This window comes from the organism of the source record quoted next, unplaced genomic scaffold (genome assembly GCF_019419815.1).
Source record: "Pyrus x bretschneideri cultivar Hongxiangsu unplaced genomic scaffold, Pyrus_bretschneideri_v1 Contig7, whole genome shotgun sequence".
NCBI lineage: Eukaryota > Viridiplantae > Streptophyta > Magnoliopsida > Rosales > Rosaceae > Pyrus > Pyrus x bretschneideri.
In genome coordinates, this window is record NW_025999809.1 from 8833926 (window position 1) to 8851001 (window position 17076).

Consider the following 17076-nt stretch of genomic DNA (forward strand, 5'->3'; position numbering starts at 1 on the left):
TTTTTTTTGTACAATACAAATCTGATTTTATGGATTTAAATGGAGAAGACATGTTGAATTTAGGGTGTGGTTTGAATGTCACGAGCATTTTAGCTATCGGAGTTGATTTCTACTGCTACTAAATTTTTAGTTTTAATTTTAATCATTTATTTCTTGTATCATTCAATATTATATAATATTTTAAATATTTTAAATTTTATGCAAAATATGGATGATTGTACGCCTTGAGGTTCACCTCGGATTTATGCGTCAGAGCCTTTTAAATCAAGAGATTCAGACCTTTCAAAAGACATAAAGAAATTCATATTGTTCAAGTTTTTGAGTTTTTGTAGAATTAATTAGTAGAATAAACTAATGAAAACAGTAAAATTAAAATTGAGTGACTGAAATTTCTCAATCCACGGACTTTGAACGCAAACATTCAGAGTAGATGTCAATTCTAATTGTGCAAGTAAAAGTTCGAATGTCATATCGAATTATCCACATTTTGCAATTATCCACAGAAACCTTTCTTTTTTGGTACAATACAAATAGATAGCTTTTGTGAAGGGAAGCCTAAGGACCAAATACTATCCAAGAAAAAAAGAAGAAGCCCAAATACTAATTTGCGACAAACACGCCTAGTGAAACTGAGCCCAAGTACATGGGATGACATAGTCCTTGCAAACCTTTGCTGATCAGTTTAACCTCAAAAGTTTTTGCGTTGCTACTTGCTAGCTATTTGTTCAGGAAATTACTCTCATGTTTAAGTCCGTGTAATTTAACAAGATTACAGTAAAATATAGCATAATCTCAATCCCTTTTTCCTCTTCTGTTTGTGATGTAATTGGTCTTTGAAAGCATGTTGTGCCTTGGGTTCCAAGTCTCATGTTTCTTACCTCATTTGCATAATCATCATTCCATATCATAGGCATAATAGTGCATAATGCGTCTTATAAAGTTACACGAACATATTTAACTTTGGTGATGAGCAGATGACTTGTGTGCCTTGATCACGAGGCATGGGATAGTTTATTTGAGTAAGCATGTACATCGAGTCTCACTGGTCACTTGATTTTATTCATGTGTGATCTTAGACAAAAAGTAAAACATCATAAGTTCACTATAGACGTTGCCTTCCAAATTTCTAATTAAACCAGAACCTCATGTAAACATATTACAAATATTAAACAAGTTTAACCTAACAATCTAAAAATTACCAAAGATCTTCGTTATGAACTTTCTTCCATCCCCTAATTACCACAGAACCCCACATTACTGAGCAAAACTTAATTAAGGGTAAATCGCAATTTCTTTTAACTCCAAACGCTTGAGCTTCCTTCCTTTCAGACTAGTACTGAGCCGTTGGTTTTGCTTGCTGCAGATAATTAAGTTGGTAGCCTCGTGAAGAATGTGAGACTCAGGACAGAGGTGTTTCTAATCTTCACTAGAATATTTGGTTAGTTTAAAGTGTATGCTTGATCATCCACTAGTTCACTTCAACACGGTTATCTTCAACGTGAAATTTAGACATTTTAATATACCTAGCCTTTGTCTCTTTCTTGTCCTACAAGGGACAAACTATGTTAAATTTCTGACTAATGGATATTTTTACGTTGAGGAAGAAATTGAATCAGGGGCCAAATTGAGAAATTTTAAATCGCTGAAGTGACATCTTGATCGTGTTACTGGATATGAATTAATTATGCTAATAATTAATCATTGGTACAAGAAAAGAGAAAAACAATTTTCATGTTAGAGAAGTGACGTGTAGGAGAATTAACCATGAATTTGAGATAAACTGATTAGGGATGGCGTTGGGAGCGATTTTTCAGTGTAACCAACACACTAGATGGCACACCACGTGTCACTATACAAATGATGGGATTTGTGTGTTAGAAAGTTAATAACTTAAAAAATATTTTTTCACCACTTACATAAAAACATATGGTGTACCATCCATATTTTCGTCATAATTAAAATTTTCTCTAGCGTTAACCATTAACTCAAGAAATTTTTTATTGTGATCGGAATACAGATTGTACACCACGTATTTTTATATAAGTGGTGGAAAATTTTACTTAAAAAACTTTTTAAGTTATTAACTTTTTGCCACACATATCCCACCATTTGTATAGTGACACGTTGTGTACCACCACCTATTCTGGTCACACTGAAAAATCTCTTTACTAACTCGATGTGGATATAACTTGTATGTGTGTGCCCTTGTGAGATGACATGTTTGTATTAGATCTAATCATGTATACCTAAGATTAAAAGATCAAGGCCACACTTCTTGTGAGATTGTGCTAGTCGAAGTATTGTTGGTTAATTTATTTGATGTGGAAAATTAAGCGGATTTTGATCTTTCCAAGGAATGCCTCATAAAATTACACGGTACTGACATTCCAAAGAGAACAACCGGAACATGTAACGACTTTTTACGTCCCCATCACATTTTTTTTGTTGCCTATATTCCATATTTTCTTATAGTAAATGCTACTTATTTGATCTTCTCAGTAGTATGAATATTGTCTCCAAGATTGAGTGTACGTCTAAGTATGAACTATTTCAAATTGAAAAAATGAACCTTAACCTAGGCTTATATTTGAAGTTTCTTAACCTAGACTTATATTTGAAGTTTCTTAACAGTTAATATATTTCTATATTTCTATCGCTTTCTATAGAAGACAATGTATATGATTGTTAAGAAACTTCAAATATAAGCCTAGCTAGGTTAAGGGTGACAACCCAAATTAACCAAATGATGTCATTACCAATTATAAATTAACAATGCATGTCGAGCAAGACTGTACGTACAGCAAGCCACTCCATTTGGCTGCAGATTTTTCACAGTATCACAAGAGTAAGGCAGAAATGAGAACGAACGATTTCATATCGTTAATTATTTTATTTATAACTTCTAAGATACAACAATTGCAGTAATCATATTAGCAAACAAGTGAGTTGCTATTGGTCCTTTCTTTCTATATATTGACGTCCAAGACAAGGATTAATTTGCAAAAGACAGTTAGATATATACTTGAAAACAAAACATGTATGCAACCACAAGAAACATCAAAATCAGACTGGGTCGTTGTCATTTTTCATTTAAAATACTTGGAATAATGTAGAGACAATAATGAATAGTGGTTAGAAAGAAAGTGACGAACCTATTCTTAGAAGATAATTAGTTGTTGGGTTGTTTTAAACTGAGAATTCTTGTGTTTAATTTTTTTTTTTTTTAAAAAACAAAATATTGTCCGTGGTTTCAGTTTTTACTAAATTGTGGTCAATAATTTTTTTTTATACAAAGACATTTGGAACGGGGGATTTAAAATCACCATTTATGAGATCAAACATGAGGTCTCTCACTTATAAATATAGAAGAATACCATAAGTCTATAGTATTAGCGACTCAACTAGTATTATCTACGATATGTTAAATAACTATGTTTTGAGTTTGTATTCTTTATGTGTTTTAAGGAGTTAATCTGTATATAGTCTGTCCTTTCTCTTATTGTCTTTGGCGACTTCGTCAAATGTAATTTATGCGTACACACATTTATAAAGAAGGAAATCAGGTTACATGTGAATAAGCTTCATTTGGGGCAATGAATTCTGCATATTACTGGTGTCTGCGATTCCAGATTTTGTAACCTCTGCTCATGCTCGTGACATTTCGTTTTGTTTCTATTATCGTTTTTGTTGATCATTTTTGTCTTTGCAGGTATTGACATAGTCTCCCCACTTGTATCTTATTCGTTTACTTTCATTTATTATCAATTAGTTTGGTGGAGAATGGGGTGTGGGATTTCTAGGTGTAATGGTCCTCACCCCTTCAGAGGAGAGTAGGTGTCTCGTACATGCGACCATTGCCAAATAACTAATCTCGCCTAATCTTTCTTCATTTGAAAAAAATATGTATACATATATCTATATATTCGATCATGGGAGTTTTAATACTGTTTACTTTTAACGTTAAGGATACTTTTAGCCTGAAAAGTCACTCCTGCTATTATTCACTTACACTTTTATTTTATCATTTTGGTTAAAAGCTAAAGTTTTCAAAATCTTTTCATTAGTTTTCCCTATATTCATTTGGTCCGTTTTTCAATGACTACCTAGGCTTGTTGGCCATAATGGAGACTCCATAGTTTGAATACATTCATTGAACCACAGGCATGTTTAAATCCCCATGAAATAAGAAAAACCTATAGAATGCTAAAGCTGCATGGTAAAGTTTTTAATTTTAACGGAGAGATTCTACTCAAGATATTCCCATCGATTAGCGCGATTGTAAAATATGTTAAACATAATTAATAGTGAGCTATCCCACTAATTAGTGGGTCACAAGATTCCATCATAACAGTTATTCCCATTATTTAAGAAGGCATTCCGAGAATAACGTGATTAATTTCTTAAGGCACCCTTCATGCATGACTAATTTCTTAAATCAACTCGATTTGATTGTCCCTCTCAAAAGGAAATCATTATCACGCTAAAAGACAAGAGTGCTACTAGATCCACCCTATTGTCCTATTTTTTCACCCACATGATAATTTCACCTACCATAAAAAATTAAAAAAGTAAAATGTAATTTTCCACCCATCATTATTTCCAAAATAACCCTAATATTTATTTTTTTAAATAACTCTAATATATCTTTAAATAATATTATAAATAAATAAATAAAATAGAAAAATGAAAGAAAATGCAAGACCTAAAACCTGACATTCATCATCTCCTTCACACCTATCTTCGCCTTGCTAAGACCCCGGATCCCCAAACCACTCTTCTTCCTTTTTTGCCAAAGCCGCAGATCTCACACCCAAGTCTCTTTTTCCTCCATTTAAGTTTCTCACATTCATCTAGCACACACTCATTCCTTCCTCCAACCTTTCTGTCGATTCTAACTCAAATCTTTCCCAACCTCTTTCCACCAAAGATATCACATCTCACCCACCATTATTTATTTATTATTTTAAATTATTTTTTGTTTTTTCAAAATTTTTGTACTTAATTAAATAGGGGTTTAAGAGTCTTCTTTTAAAAGGATAATATGTTATTAACATTTTTATTAAATGATGGGTGGGGAAATAAGACAGCGGATGGGAATATCAGCACTCAAAGACAATATGACGACACAAAAGACAATATGACACACACATATATGTCATTATATGTCATTCATGATACTTTAATCAAAGAACATATTTACTTACAAGAAAAGGAAATTAAAATAATTCTGACTCTTGAATTTTCTGGGTTTATTAAATTAAAGTTACGAGAATCATTTCGCTCACTAACCAATAAACTTTCAAAGAAAAACCCTACTCCTTTAAAGTAAAACTGTAGCTGCCGATCCCTTGCCTTTGGTTTTGAGGTCGGGACAATCCTTCTCGATCTCTTCCCTCTTTCTCTCTTTGTTTCCAGTCATGGTCGCTCTCTTATTATGCCGATGAGAGTCTTCATAGTTGTTGTCGTGGTCATGACTTTGACATCTGTTGTTTCTAATTTGAGGTGATGATTTTTGTGGTTTGTTTACTTGACAAAGGACTATAAAAAGGACACTCAATATTTGTTGGAGGTGACTCATAGAAGGGTTTCTACTGGCGGCAAGAGCATCAGAGAAGGGTGCAAAACTTAACTCGTGGTGCCTTCAGTTCTTCGACTTGCAAAGTTCAATCCTCGTGATTAAGATTTGGGGTTTAGGAAGAAGTCATACGTGGCACCAATTTTATCCTATTTTTGATGAGTTTTGTAATTATGGTGGAATAATAGTATTTTGGAATGTCTGGTCTCTTGAATCGTACTCCAATTTCTAATTACTCCTAGTCATTATGCTTCTAGTCCTTTTAGTTAAAATGAATTTAAAATAAGAAGCATGACTGGGATGCACTCTAAGACAAGGGAAAACACGCATAAGTAGCTTGAAAGGTAAGAGCCAGTATTTGGTTTTAGCTAAGATGATAAAAAGTTATAGGGATTGCTCAACGTAGGAAGCTTCAGTTTTAGTGCCGTATGGCCTCTTGTCACATTCTTGGGTTAATCAACAGTACCCTCTCTCATTATCATTAACTATCAGATGTATTCCATAAGTGAAAGTAATATGATATATACCTCAAACAATTTATCAATTAATGTAGTTTCTTTTCTTATGAATATTATGATGATCACTTGCACGTTTTTTGGAAACCCAATTTTTTGTATATGTGTGTGTGTGTGTGTGTGTGTATTTGTAGTGGAGGCTTTTTGTTTACTTTGGCATAGCAATTAATTAGAGGGGAGAGCTTGCTTGTTAAAGCAAGCATGCACATACGTTTTTGCCTATAGCAATAGTGACTAGAAAGCTTTCACAGTTACTGGATGAGAAGAAAGAGATATAGAGAAACGGTAAAGACCAAATTTTGCAGAGATCTTTTATTAATTTTATTAAAAAGATTCTAGTTACTTGTTTAGCCTTAGTATATTTGCTTTTTATTTGTTTAATTAGGGTAACCCTGGCATAACATGAACATAAGCTTGACATGAGTTTTGTGATGAAGTGGTAATCAGCGACCGTTGGCTTACGAGAAGAGCAAAATTTGGTGTTAAAATAAGCATGTTATGGTCTAATATTGCAGAAAACAAAAATTTAGCCTACTCTCAATGCTTAAATTCACTACAAACTACATGAAAATAAATTAACCCATTCCTATATAAATTTCTAACTCTGCCATTAATCAAATAATCAAATTATTTAGACACATAAAACTGATGCATTTAACCAAATAATAAAAATATTCAGTAAATATGCAAGCGTTGTGTGTCTAAATATAACATCGCCTGTTTTTATGTTATGTGAGCCCGCTAGGGTCCATTTTGTAACCATACGAAAACTGGAATAAGTTCTTCAACAAATTTTTAGTTAGAAAAAAAATCTGAAAACAAAATATGGTTATCAAATAGCTAGCCCCTAAATAAACTACTCTAATCTACGAGAATATAAACTTGGTTGCAATGGGGAGGGACGTGCTGGTCTAAATCACATCTACAACCAAAATTTTAGTAGCACTTATATAAGCTTGAATAATCGTAGGCAGCAGTTTATCTAATCATAGAATTTTTTTTTGTTACAAGAGATATTACTACTCTAAGCTACATTTGTAACATCTCATATCGTCCAGGAGAGTGGATCCTCTATGCCTTATATGTATATTCTCATCTCTACCTAGCACGCGGCCTTTTGGGAGCTCACTGGCTTCGGGTTCCATCGGAACTCCGAAGTTAAGTGAGTTCGAGCGAGAGCAATCCCATGATGGGTGACCCACTGGGAAGTTCTCGTGTGAGTTCCCAAAAACAAAACTGTGAGGGCGTGGTTGGGGCCCAAAGCGGACAATATCGTGCTCCAGTGGAGTTGAGCCCGGGATGTAGTGGGGGTCCAGGCCGGGATGTAGACAATTTGGTATTAGAGCCAATCCCTGGCCGGAAGTGTGCCAACAAGGACGTAGAGCCCCTAAGGGGGGTGGATTGTAACATCCCACATCGCTTAGGGGAGTGGATCCTCTATGCCTTATATGTATATTCCCATCTCTACCTAGCACGAGGCCTTTTGGAAGCTCACTGGCTTCGGGTTCCATCAGAACTCCGAAGTTAAGTGAGTTCGAGCGAGAGCAATCCCATGATGGGTGACCCACTAGAAGTTCTCGTGTGAGTTCCAAGAAAAAACCGTTCGTTGTCGAGGCCCAAAACGAACAATATCATGATGCGGTGGAGTCGAGCCCGGGATGTGGTGGGAGCCCGGGCCGGGATGTGACAACATTGAAGGGAGACAAAAGGTTTGAATCTGGTACAAAGTGGATTGAAGATGAAAACTCTAACCATTAGGGCAATGCACCACTTGCATATGTTGTATATATAAAACAAATCATATATTTTGTCCACAACATTAGGGATATGTTCTTTCTTTTTTGGTGTAATTATACATGTCAAAATTGACTAAATTAGTAATTGTATAACCATTTATTTATCGGCATTTTCATTTTAGTCATATATCTAAAGAATAGTTTTTAATTTGAATAATTTTTTTTTTAGAGATAGCGTTTGATTGAGGCCCCTAAAATATGAATGGTTTGAGTCCTTAAAATGCATTATGGGGTACATTGTCTTAAGAAAGTTGGGTGCATTTTTTTTCTTACAGTAGGATCATTATTGAAGAAAGAATGTGCATGCATGTAATTGTGTAGCAATCAATTATGAATATCGAACATATATTATACTTAAAGGTTGCCTTGGCCTCGGTGATGCATGTGTCGGTCAGACACAGTAGTACATAGGAGTCTCTCTCTTACACTAATTAAGTAATCAAATAATTGACCATCTATTTGGATTGAAAACTGACATAATTTATATCTGATTATAAACAAGTATATGTCTATATATATATATATATATGTACATATATTGTGTGTACATAATTCTGTTTTTTTTTTTGTCAAAGTGTGTAGATAATTCATTACTAATGACAAGCACAGAAACCGCCCGTTAGAGTGATAGCCTTTCACATGTATGAAATACAAAATCAGGAAGAGTGTAAGCTGCTGCGGCAAACAGAAGGTGAAGAGAGGTCTATGGTCGCCTGAAGAAGATGAGAAGCTCAGCAACCACCCATGGTCATGGCAGCTGGAGTTCTGTCCCAAAACATGCAGGTATACATATACTTGATTAATTACATTTTTCAAGTTTATGAGTTTGCGAGTGGGAAGGAGAAAGTTGATTTTTATCTTGGGGTCATGGCAGGCTTGCAGAGGTGTGGCAAGAGTTGCAGGTTGAGATGGATAAACTATTTGAGACCCGAACTCAAGGGGATCCTTTGTTCCTGAAGAAGAACATACTATCATTGATGTTCATAGAATTTTGGGCAACAAGTGAGGATTTAATTAACCTTTTTTTTTTTAATTTTTTGTCAAACAATATTTCGTTTCTTTAAAAATGTTAGATAAGAGTCACTTAGTACTACGGTCTATTAGTATTCATCTTCAATTGTAAGTGATAACTCTTATGTTAGATTTTCGCCAAAGGCGAATTTGAACCACATTATTGCTAGTCCACCCACCCCCTCCCCCAGATAATATTGTTTAAAAAAAAAATGTAAGATAAGAGGCCGTCAATTATGATCAGTAGTTGAATTACATCAATTATTATGCTCAGTTGTTAATTAATTAGTAGTAGCACCACCACACCATTAATTTCAACTAATATAGTGTGAATTAAATGTGTTTTCTCTAACATTACTCTATTTCTTCATATGCCAAAAAGGCAAAAGAAAAAGTGGATTCATCGCAATTAGATGTTGGTTTGGTTGTGACAGATGGGCTCAGATTGCCAAGCATCTCCCCGGAAGAACAGACAATGAGGTGAAGAATTCTGGAATTCATGCATTAAGAAAAAGCTCATGTCACAAGGTTTGGAGCCCAAAAACCCATAACTTGATTCCTAATTCTCATCATCAGAAATCAGCTTCTAGCAAGGTTGCTCAACAGCAACCCATTCAAGTGCCTTTCACTGAAATAAATGCATCACCTATTAATGTGACATTACGTACTTATCAATATCAAGATCTTGATCAAAACCCTAGTAATGCTTCTTGGACTAGGGTTGAGGATCCTACCTTCAATGACATCATCAGGTTGCCTCATCAACCATCCACTGATCACAGCACACTGATCAATAATATTTCCTCTTCATCGTCGTCTTCCTCGGTGAACCTATCAGTGTTTGGTCTCTTGGAAAATAGTAACATCTGGCTTTCTGGTGCTGATCCCTTTGAAGTACCAAGAATACTATTGGGAGAGCAGTCAAAGGGAGAAGAAGTAGTTCTACAGCAAGAAAAGGAGACGCTCTTGGATCAGATGGAAATTAAGCGTATTGAGGATATGGATCATGCTTCAATATTTGAAAGTTCTAGTATTGATTTTAGCTTTGTCGAGTCTACACTTATGTCGTGTGGAGAAATATCTCAGGATCTGAACTCTATGTGTAATTTTGCATGGAGATATTAGACTTGTTTTGCGTGCATACAATTTAACCAAAGTTTTATTGAACTTTTCTCGCCAAATTTTCCTGATTTTACACGTTTTGAGGTATCTTGTGGCAAGGGAACCAACTTTTTGGCTACTCTTTGACCATTCCCAGTGAAAACTTAACAGCAAGACAGCGAGAGTAACTGCCCAAAACATATATTTCGTGAGGAACTGGACTTTCAGTAGTTGTCTAATATTGTATCAGAACTACGGTTTTAAGAGAACGTGATTAGTTCAAATCCTCGACCATCATCATTGAGTTATTTCTCCAAGTCTCGTGGTTATCTGACTGGTTACTTAATTAAGTACTATAGTCTATAATCCATGTTCATTTAGTAAACCATTTTCCAATGAGGGACACATACAATATATTTGTTCCAATAATCATTTTCTTTTCAAATAACACCGTCACAATATGATCTGCTTATCCATTTCCCTTCCCAAAATTGACCTAACACGAATCAACACCAACATGCAAAAGGGGGGAACCAATACAAGGAAAATTATAAACGAAAAAAAAAAATGATTGTATGCTTTGGGAGTAATATAAAGTACTTCATTCTCTATTGTGAAGTACATTATATATAGCCTTATCATGATGATCTCATTTTCTGGCAATATAAATCCACCACTTCTGGTTATTTAGCCAATGGAACACTATATTTTATTTCTAGCTACCTTTGTGTATCAATGAATTGAAGTATGAAAATGTGAGTGTTAGTATGTAGTGCTTAGTCTTGCAAGGAGAGGGGCACAGAGTTGTCTTGAGATGAACATAATGAGAAGATCTCTTCAAATGTTCCATTCATGTAATCCTTGAACTTGTCGTACGACATGTACTTGTCGATGATTTCCGGCTTTGCTGTGTTTGTCTCTGCAGCTAAATTGATCTGCGGGAAGTCTTCAAGTTCTAAGGGTGGGTAAGGAAATTGATAGGTATTCAGTGAGCTCGCATTGGGCGGTATATATGTCTCCTGCATTATTTGGCAGACAATTACAATAAATTGGTATTGATCACATGAGTCTTAAACAAAGAAATTAAGATGCAAACTTAAACTCTGTTTTGGTTCATACACATAGCACACATACATTAACTAGACATGTATATGGAAAATAACATGACGAAGATATTGTGAACAAATTATATACTGAATTTCATAGAAGCAATTACTGGAATTTTAATATATAAAATCATTTTTAAACAGTTTTTTTGTCTTCCAGAAAAGAGAAAGAGGCAAGCGTTCAAATTGTTAGGGAGATGACTAAAACGAAAAGGCATTGGGGATAAAGAAAATGGAGAGGAGCACTAAGAGGAAAATTAGGAAGAAATATGTTTTGAGTCAGTCAAAAGAAGTTACAGATGTTGATGAAGAAAGCCCATTTGAGTCAGTCTACTATAAAGATTTTTGAACGAAGCTTTAGCAAAGGATATAACTCATTACTTGCAACTTTTGTTACTTTAAGATCAAAAGAAAACTCTAAGGCCTTGATTTGTGGGCCACTTCCAACCAATCATAGTAGGTTTGCGCGTGTTTGAATCATTGAATGTGCCCATGATCATAATTCATTTACGTAGCTTGATCTTAAAATTATATGTATGGGGTGTGAACATGAAGCCTTGGAGAGTATATGTAAAGCAGATTAGCTATATACAAAAGTAGAATATTTCCCAAAATGTGCCTTGGCAAAAGGAAGCAATGATATCATGAAGATTTAAAAAGACTTTAAAAGAGCATATTATTTTGTTATATATGTAGGGGTCTCTCTTACTAGACGGTCGCAAAACTATTAATTTGAATTATTAATCATGCAGTCATGTATGTTTAAATATAATGTTTAAATTAATAGTTTGATAACATAACATATAGACTGTTATGTACCATTATCTATTATGAGTGCGTAAATGTATTGTCCCGAATAAAATGAATTTGTAAATAGTACTTTGTACAAACCTGAAGTAGATCTGAGGAGCAGTGGACACCAAAAGAGTATAGATCAGCTGAACTGTTTGCTTCATCAGAAGCAAATGGAGCTTGTAAATCGTCAGCTATGCCAGTTTCAGTAGGTGTGCCTTGAGTGAGATCTGAAGAAGAGGTGTCAGATATAAATTTGGGATAATCATGGTTGGAATAATTCTCATCTTGATCAGTTTCAATCCCTCTTGAAGCTCCCTCATTAATGCCACTAGTGTCTTCCCCTAACAATTGTTCATTGGAGACCCATATTGAATCATTGTCTGCATTGTTAATCCCAATTGGCGTGTATTCTTTGTTACTCTTGGGCATTTGTATTGTTTTCTTGAACACTCGGCACAATGCGTAAGAATCCTGTGTAATTCAAAATAACCAACAAGTTAAACATGGCCGGCCAAAGTTACATATATGCATATATATATGCAAGTGAAGAAAGTTGGAGTTCCACAAATCAACCAATACGTTAAACATGGTATGCTAAAATTACATATAAACATGTAAGTGAAGAAAGTTGGGGTTCCACCATAAACTCAATTGACAATATGAGGAGTAGTCAAAGCTCTTATAAGCCCTTGCAAGGTTTATTCTTTTACCGATGTGAAACTCTTTTATCTTCACATCCTCACACGCCTCATCACGTGTGGTGAATTTTTAAGCTAAACATGTGGACAATATGCACGAACCTCACATGCACGCCTCCTCATGTGTGACGAATTTTCAAGCTAAACACGTGGACAACAGCGAATTGGTTGACGTAGAGCATGTGTGGCCATTAGACTTCACATGTAGACCAACCTACTATGATACCATAAAGAAAGTTGAGGATCCACCATAAAAGCAATTGGCAATATGAATAGTAACTTAATTACTTATAAGCACAAGGTTCCTCCTTTCCTCAATATGTGATTCACTAGTAAGCATAACAAAGACTAGAAATGAAGGACAGGATCTCTTTCTCTAAAGCCTACGGATCAAGTGATCTGAACCCTTAAAATTTGATTCAACGGCTAAAAACAAAGAAGTTGACAAAAACTTTTAAAATTTATAATAATTTTTTGCCGTTATTTCAAATTTCAAGAGCACGGATCACTTGATCCGTGAGTTTTCAAGGAAGAGATCTAGATAGAATTTCTTTCAGAAATGAAAGCAAGCACAGAAAGAAAAGGAGAAAAAAGAGCAGAAATATATGTGATGCTAAAGTCTAGAAAAAGATACTAGCAAGTACACCTAAAGTGTAGACTGAAGTGTCTTTAATCATCATGTTGATAAGCTAAATTCCTTTTAAAGGACAAGAAAGAAATTAAAGGAAGAAAACGTACAAAGAGTGATATTGAATTTTGCTTTTATTCGAGTCCATAGACATTACATATGCACGAGAATGATGGCGTAAATTGTGACCAGTATATATATATATATATATATATATGGGATTTTGATCCTCGCCTGGAGATCTTAAGGATTAACGAATACGGACCGTTGATAAAAAAATCGTGCAATCCAATTAAATGTTTTTTATATTTTTAAAAGTAAAGCATCATCGTTTTGCATGAAAAATATAAAAAGGAAAAGAAAAAATTGTGGCCGCACGATTTTTGATCAACGATCTGTATTTGTTGATCCTATGATCCTCAGTGAGGGGATTCCGCGAGGATCCAAATCCATATATATGATGATATTATACAGGAAGATGTTCAGATTCAATTTATGTTTCTAGCTAACTGTTTTGTACACTCGTTAAAGTGCATGCTGGGAAGCGCTCTTTATTATATCAGTCAAGCACTGGATTCATATTCTTAATTGGAAACCCTAATTACAATAATTCTTGTATGGTAGTTACGATAATGGTGTATAATTAACTTTCTTTAGATATCAGAAACTCTAATTTTTTTTTTTTTTTTGAAAAAATCACCAAACCCTAATTATAAGGGCACAACACTCTCTCTTGCGCGTCTTAAACACCAACAGTTGCACACTCTTTATGAAACAGTTTAAGTAGATTCTCTTCAGTGAATTCAAGCAGCTAGCCCTTATATTAAATCATTGTCATTAGATTTTCTAACTCCAAAAATGCTTATATTTACCAATTTTAAAGGAGCAAAAAGGAAAATGGAGGGAATTAGATGCATACTAAACCATACAACTAATGATCTACTACAAGTATATTGCGTACTTATGTATACCTTTAGAGATGATGACGCATTGCCACACACAGAATTGACCAGCCGGTACTCATGCATAACCCAGTTGGTTCTAATACCATGGGGGGCTCTACCTCTATAGTAAACCAATGTCTTCTTCATGCCGACAGCACGCCTCTGACTGTTCACCGCCCGGTCTTTCCCAGTCGCTTTCCAGTACCCAGCTCGAGTAGCCCTATTCGTTCTCGACCCGTTGGGGTACTTCCTATCCCTCGGGCTATAGAAGTACCACTCCATGTCTTTGCTCGGAAGGAACGACTTATCTACAGTAAACAGAGTATGTCAAACTTATGTACAGTAAGAGAAATTCTGTAGTCCTGTTGTAATGGATTAAAGAGTTGAGAGTGTGAATCTCACATCGAGAAATCGAGAGACCTTGCATGAACTTTTAAAGTATTGGATTATTCCATATTTTTATAAATGGTTGATAAAACCTCAACTTCTTTTATCATGTTCACTTGAAATATTATTATTACTAGAATTATATATTTACATGAGGCACAAAACAAAATCAAGTACATACCAGGTAAATCCCATGGCTCACATTTGTAGAGGTCGACCTCTGGGATAATTTCTAGCTCAATGGTGCGACCATTGATTTTTCGATCTAGATAGTAAGCAACAAGCTCTTCATCCGTTGGGTGGAATCTGAATCCAGGAGGAAGACTCATGGGTGCCATTGCAGTACTCTTTGAGAGTGTGAGAGAGATGAAGTTAAACAGAATGAGAGAGAGAGAGAGAGAGAGAGAGAGAGAGAGAGAGAGAGAGAGAGAGAGAGAGAGCGAGCAAAACTCTGGACTTGAACTAAACTGGCTTGCGCGATAATGGACTATATAGGCCACTGTTGGCATCAAAGCTACAGACATTTGCCCTTCGATTTCCAAAGTATTACTTATATTAATGTTGCCATGATTGATCAGATCCAAGAGAGAGTGGTTTTTTTTGGTAGTTAAGACTGGGAAGTGGGGTTGAAAAGAGAGGGAATATTAGGATGGTGATATTTGGATCTTGGCTTTTGAAGAGATTCTATGTAAGGTTTTGTGTGAAAACCCAGAGGGAGGGATAAGAAGCTTCCCTTCTTTTGTCTGCTCACAAACTAACAAAATACGGTGGCCCTCTCAAAAGGCTGTCTGGGGCCACTAAATCGTCCATACCCTAAACACGCAATACCATGCCCTAACCCTCTATTTTAATAATCATTCTGCAATCGCAAACCCTATTATATACAGTACTCTATCTACTTTTATACATACAATATTTGATGTATTGTACTACCGAATACTTTAATCAATGACGTTCACATTTTTCACAGCTTTTTTGGGTATTCTGCAATCCATTCTTATATTCTTTTCTTTGTATACCCAGGTATAGATTAGGCTTGCATTATGAATATTTTCTATTTTGTTAGAGAGACCAAATTTTAGATCATATTTTGTAAATTATATAATGTGGCAATTGATCGTTAAGCTCATTTATTAATAATTTATATAAAAAAAATTTAATCATCAACCGTTACATCATGTGATCTACAAAAAATAATTTTAAATTTTGGTCTCTCTAACACCATCCTTAAGATTATAGTAGCTCTTAGATAGTTAGATGACGTCTTCTGGAGACCATAAACGTAGGCCGTATGTAAGAGAAAAGGGGGAAGCTCCTCCTATTTTAAAACTGCTATTAATTATGATAAGCCTTTTATAGGTTTGTGCCATACATGCTATGCAATCTTGTTTAGAGATTTGTGGATAACGCAATGCAATTAATATATTTGAATTGCATGCAGTGAAGTTGCTTGAATGAGGTCATAAAGAAATCAATTCTCATCAACCACGGTTTCTGAATCAAAGAAACCACACTGAAGTTTATAAATAGCTTACTAGTTAAATTGCATATACAAATTTGATTATAAAAATGCATTGTGAATAACAAGCTTATTACTTGAATAAAAAAAGAGTTCAATTTGGCTCGTCAAGGATGAGGAGTGATTTCTGTTCAAAATACTTCGTGGTCGATTCACAAAATTTACTACTTATAATCAGAACTGTTAATACTAAAAATCACTATGTAAAAATTATCTCTGCACAAAAATTAATAAAATATAAAATTATTTCATTATCAAATTGTATAAAAAAATGATAGAAATCTATAAAAGTATTAGAAACTCATCCGGCGATTCTAATACACATACAGAGCTTTCTAATGTTTGTCATTCTCATCATGCGGATTTGGTTTGCATCTTTGAACCTGTAGTTACTCGTGGTTCTATCTCTCTTGCTTTTTGGGATTCATTGGATTTATCTTTAACTGTTGTTAACAACAAGGATGACTTATTGCGTAATATGTGGATTGTACATTCTCCTACTTGTTGCTCTCATTATGTGATTTCTTCTACTACACAACATATTACTATTCAGACTTCTTTTAGTGGTGTTCTTTCTCATTTCACTATTGTCTATGCGGCTATTAGTTCCAGCCGACGTCGAAAATTATGGTGTGATCTTTTGGGTATTTGTTCTTATACTACTGTACCTTAGATGGCAATTGGCGACTTTAATGTTGTTCTTAGCGCTCATGAACAAGTGGGTGGTTGTTTGCCAGCTCGAACTTCTTATGAGGATTTCCACAATATTACTGAGTTTCATGAATTTACTCATATCGACACTATTGGTGCTTTTTATACCTGGGGCTAAAGGTCGGGGTGTTCATGCACTACTACAAAAGTGGTCTTAATGTGTCAGCGGGTTGGTGTCAGGTTTTATATAATATAGTGACGGATCAGACATTTCTGGCAGCCACTTTACATGGTGTCGGAATTACTGTCGGTTATAACCGACATAAATTGTATATGTCGATTATAACCGA

At 34.9% G+C, this 17076-nt stretch overlaps 2 protein-coding genes across 2 annotated transcripts; one reads left to right on the top strand and one right to left on the bottom strand.

The window, feature by feature from the left end:
• Positions 1-8952: 8952 nt before the first annotated feature.
• On the top strand, positions 8953-10022 carry LOC103932648 (transcription factor MYB20-like). Its single transcript, XM_048574211.1, has 2 exons — positions 8953-9005; positions 9332-10022. Exons 1-2 carry the CDS (start codon positions 8953-8955, stop codon positions 10020-10022), a joined length of 744 nt encoding a protein of 247 aa, XP_048430168.1.
• A 409-nt stretch (positions 10023-10431) lies between these two features.
• LOC103932640 (NAC domain-containing protein 96-like) lies at positions 10432-15151 on the bottom strand. The gene is made up of 4 exons (XM_009342271.3): positions 14738-15151; positions 14197-14477; positions 11996-12370; positions 10432-11017 (listed from the first exon to the last, which is right to left on the bottom strand). Exons 1-4 carry the CDS (start codon positions 15078-15080, stop codon positions 10775-10777), a joined length of 1242 nt encoding a protein of 413 aa, XP_009340546.3. The 5' UTR covers positions 15081-15151; the 3' UTR covers positions 10432-10774.
• Between the last annotated feature and the right edge of the window lie 1925 nt (positions 15152-17076).

What these genes read in the sequence shown, in the direction of transcription:
- LOC103932648 (XM_048574211.1), top strand. Translation starts at nt 8,953, where the DNA reads ATGTTAGATAAGAGTCACTTAGTACTACGGTCTATTAGTATTCATCTT. An exon ending in ATTAGTATTCATCTTCAATT is followed by an intron (nt 9,006 to 9,331) that starts GTAAGTGATAAC and finishes TGGTTGTGACAG; the next exon opens with ATGGGCTCAGATTGCCAAGC.
- LOC103932640 (XM_009342271.3), bottom strand. Translation starts at nt 15,080, where the DNA reads ATGTCTGTAGCTTTGATGCCAACAGTGGCCTATATAGTCCATTATCGC. An exon ending in TGAGCCATGGGATTTACCTG is followed by an intron (nt 14,478 to 14,737) that starts GTATGTACTTGA and finishes TGTTTACTGTAG; the next exon opens with ATAAGTCGTTCCTTCCGAGC. An exon ending in GCTCCTCAGATCTACTTCAG is followed by an intron (nt 11,018 to 11,995) that starts GTTTGTACAAAG and finishes CAAATAATGCAG; the next exon opens with GAGACATATATACCGCCCAA.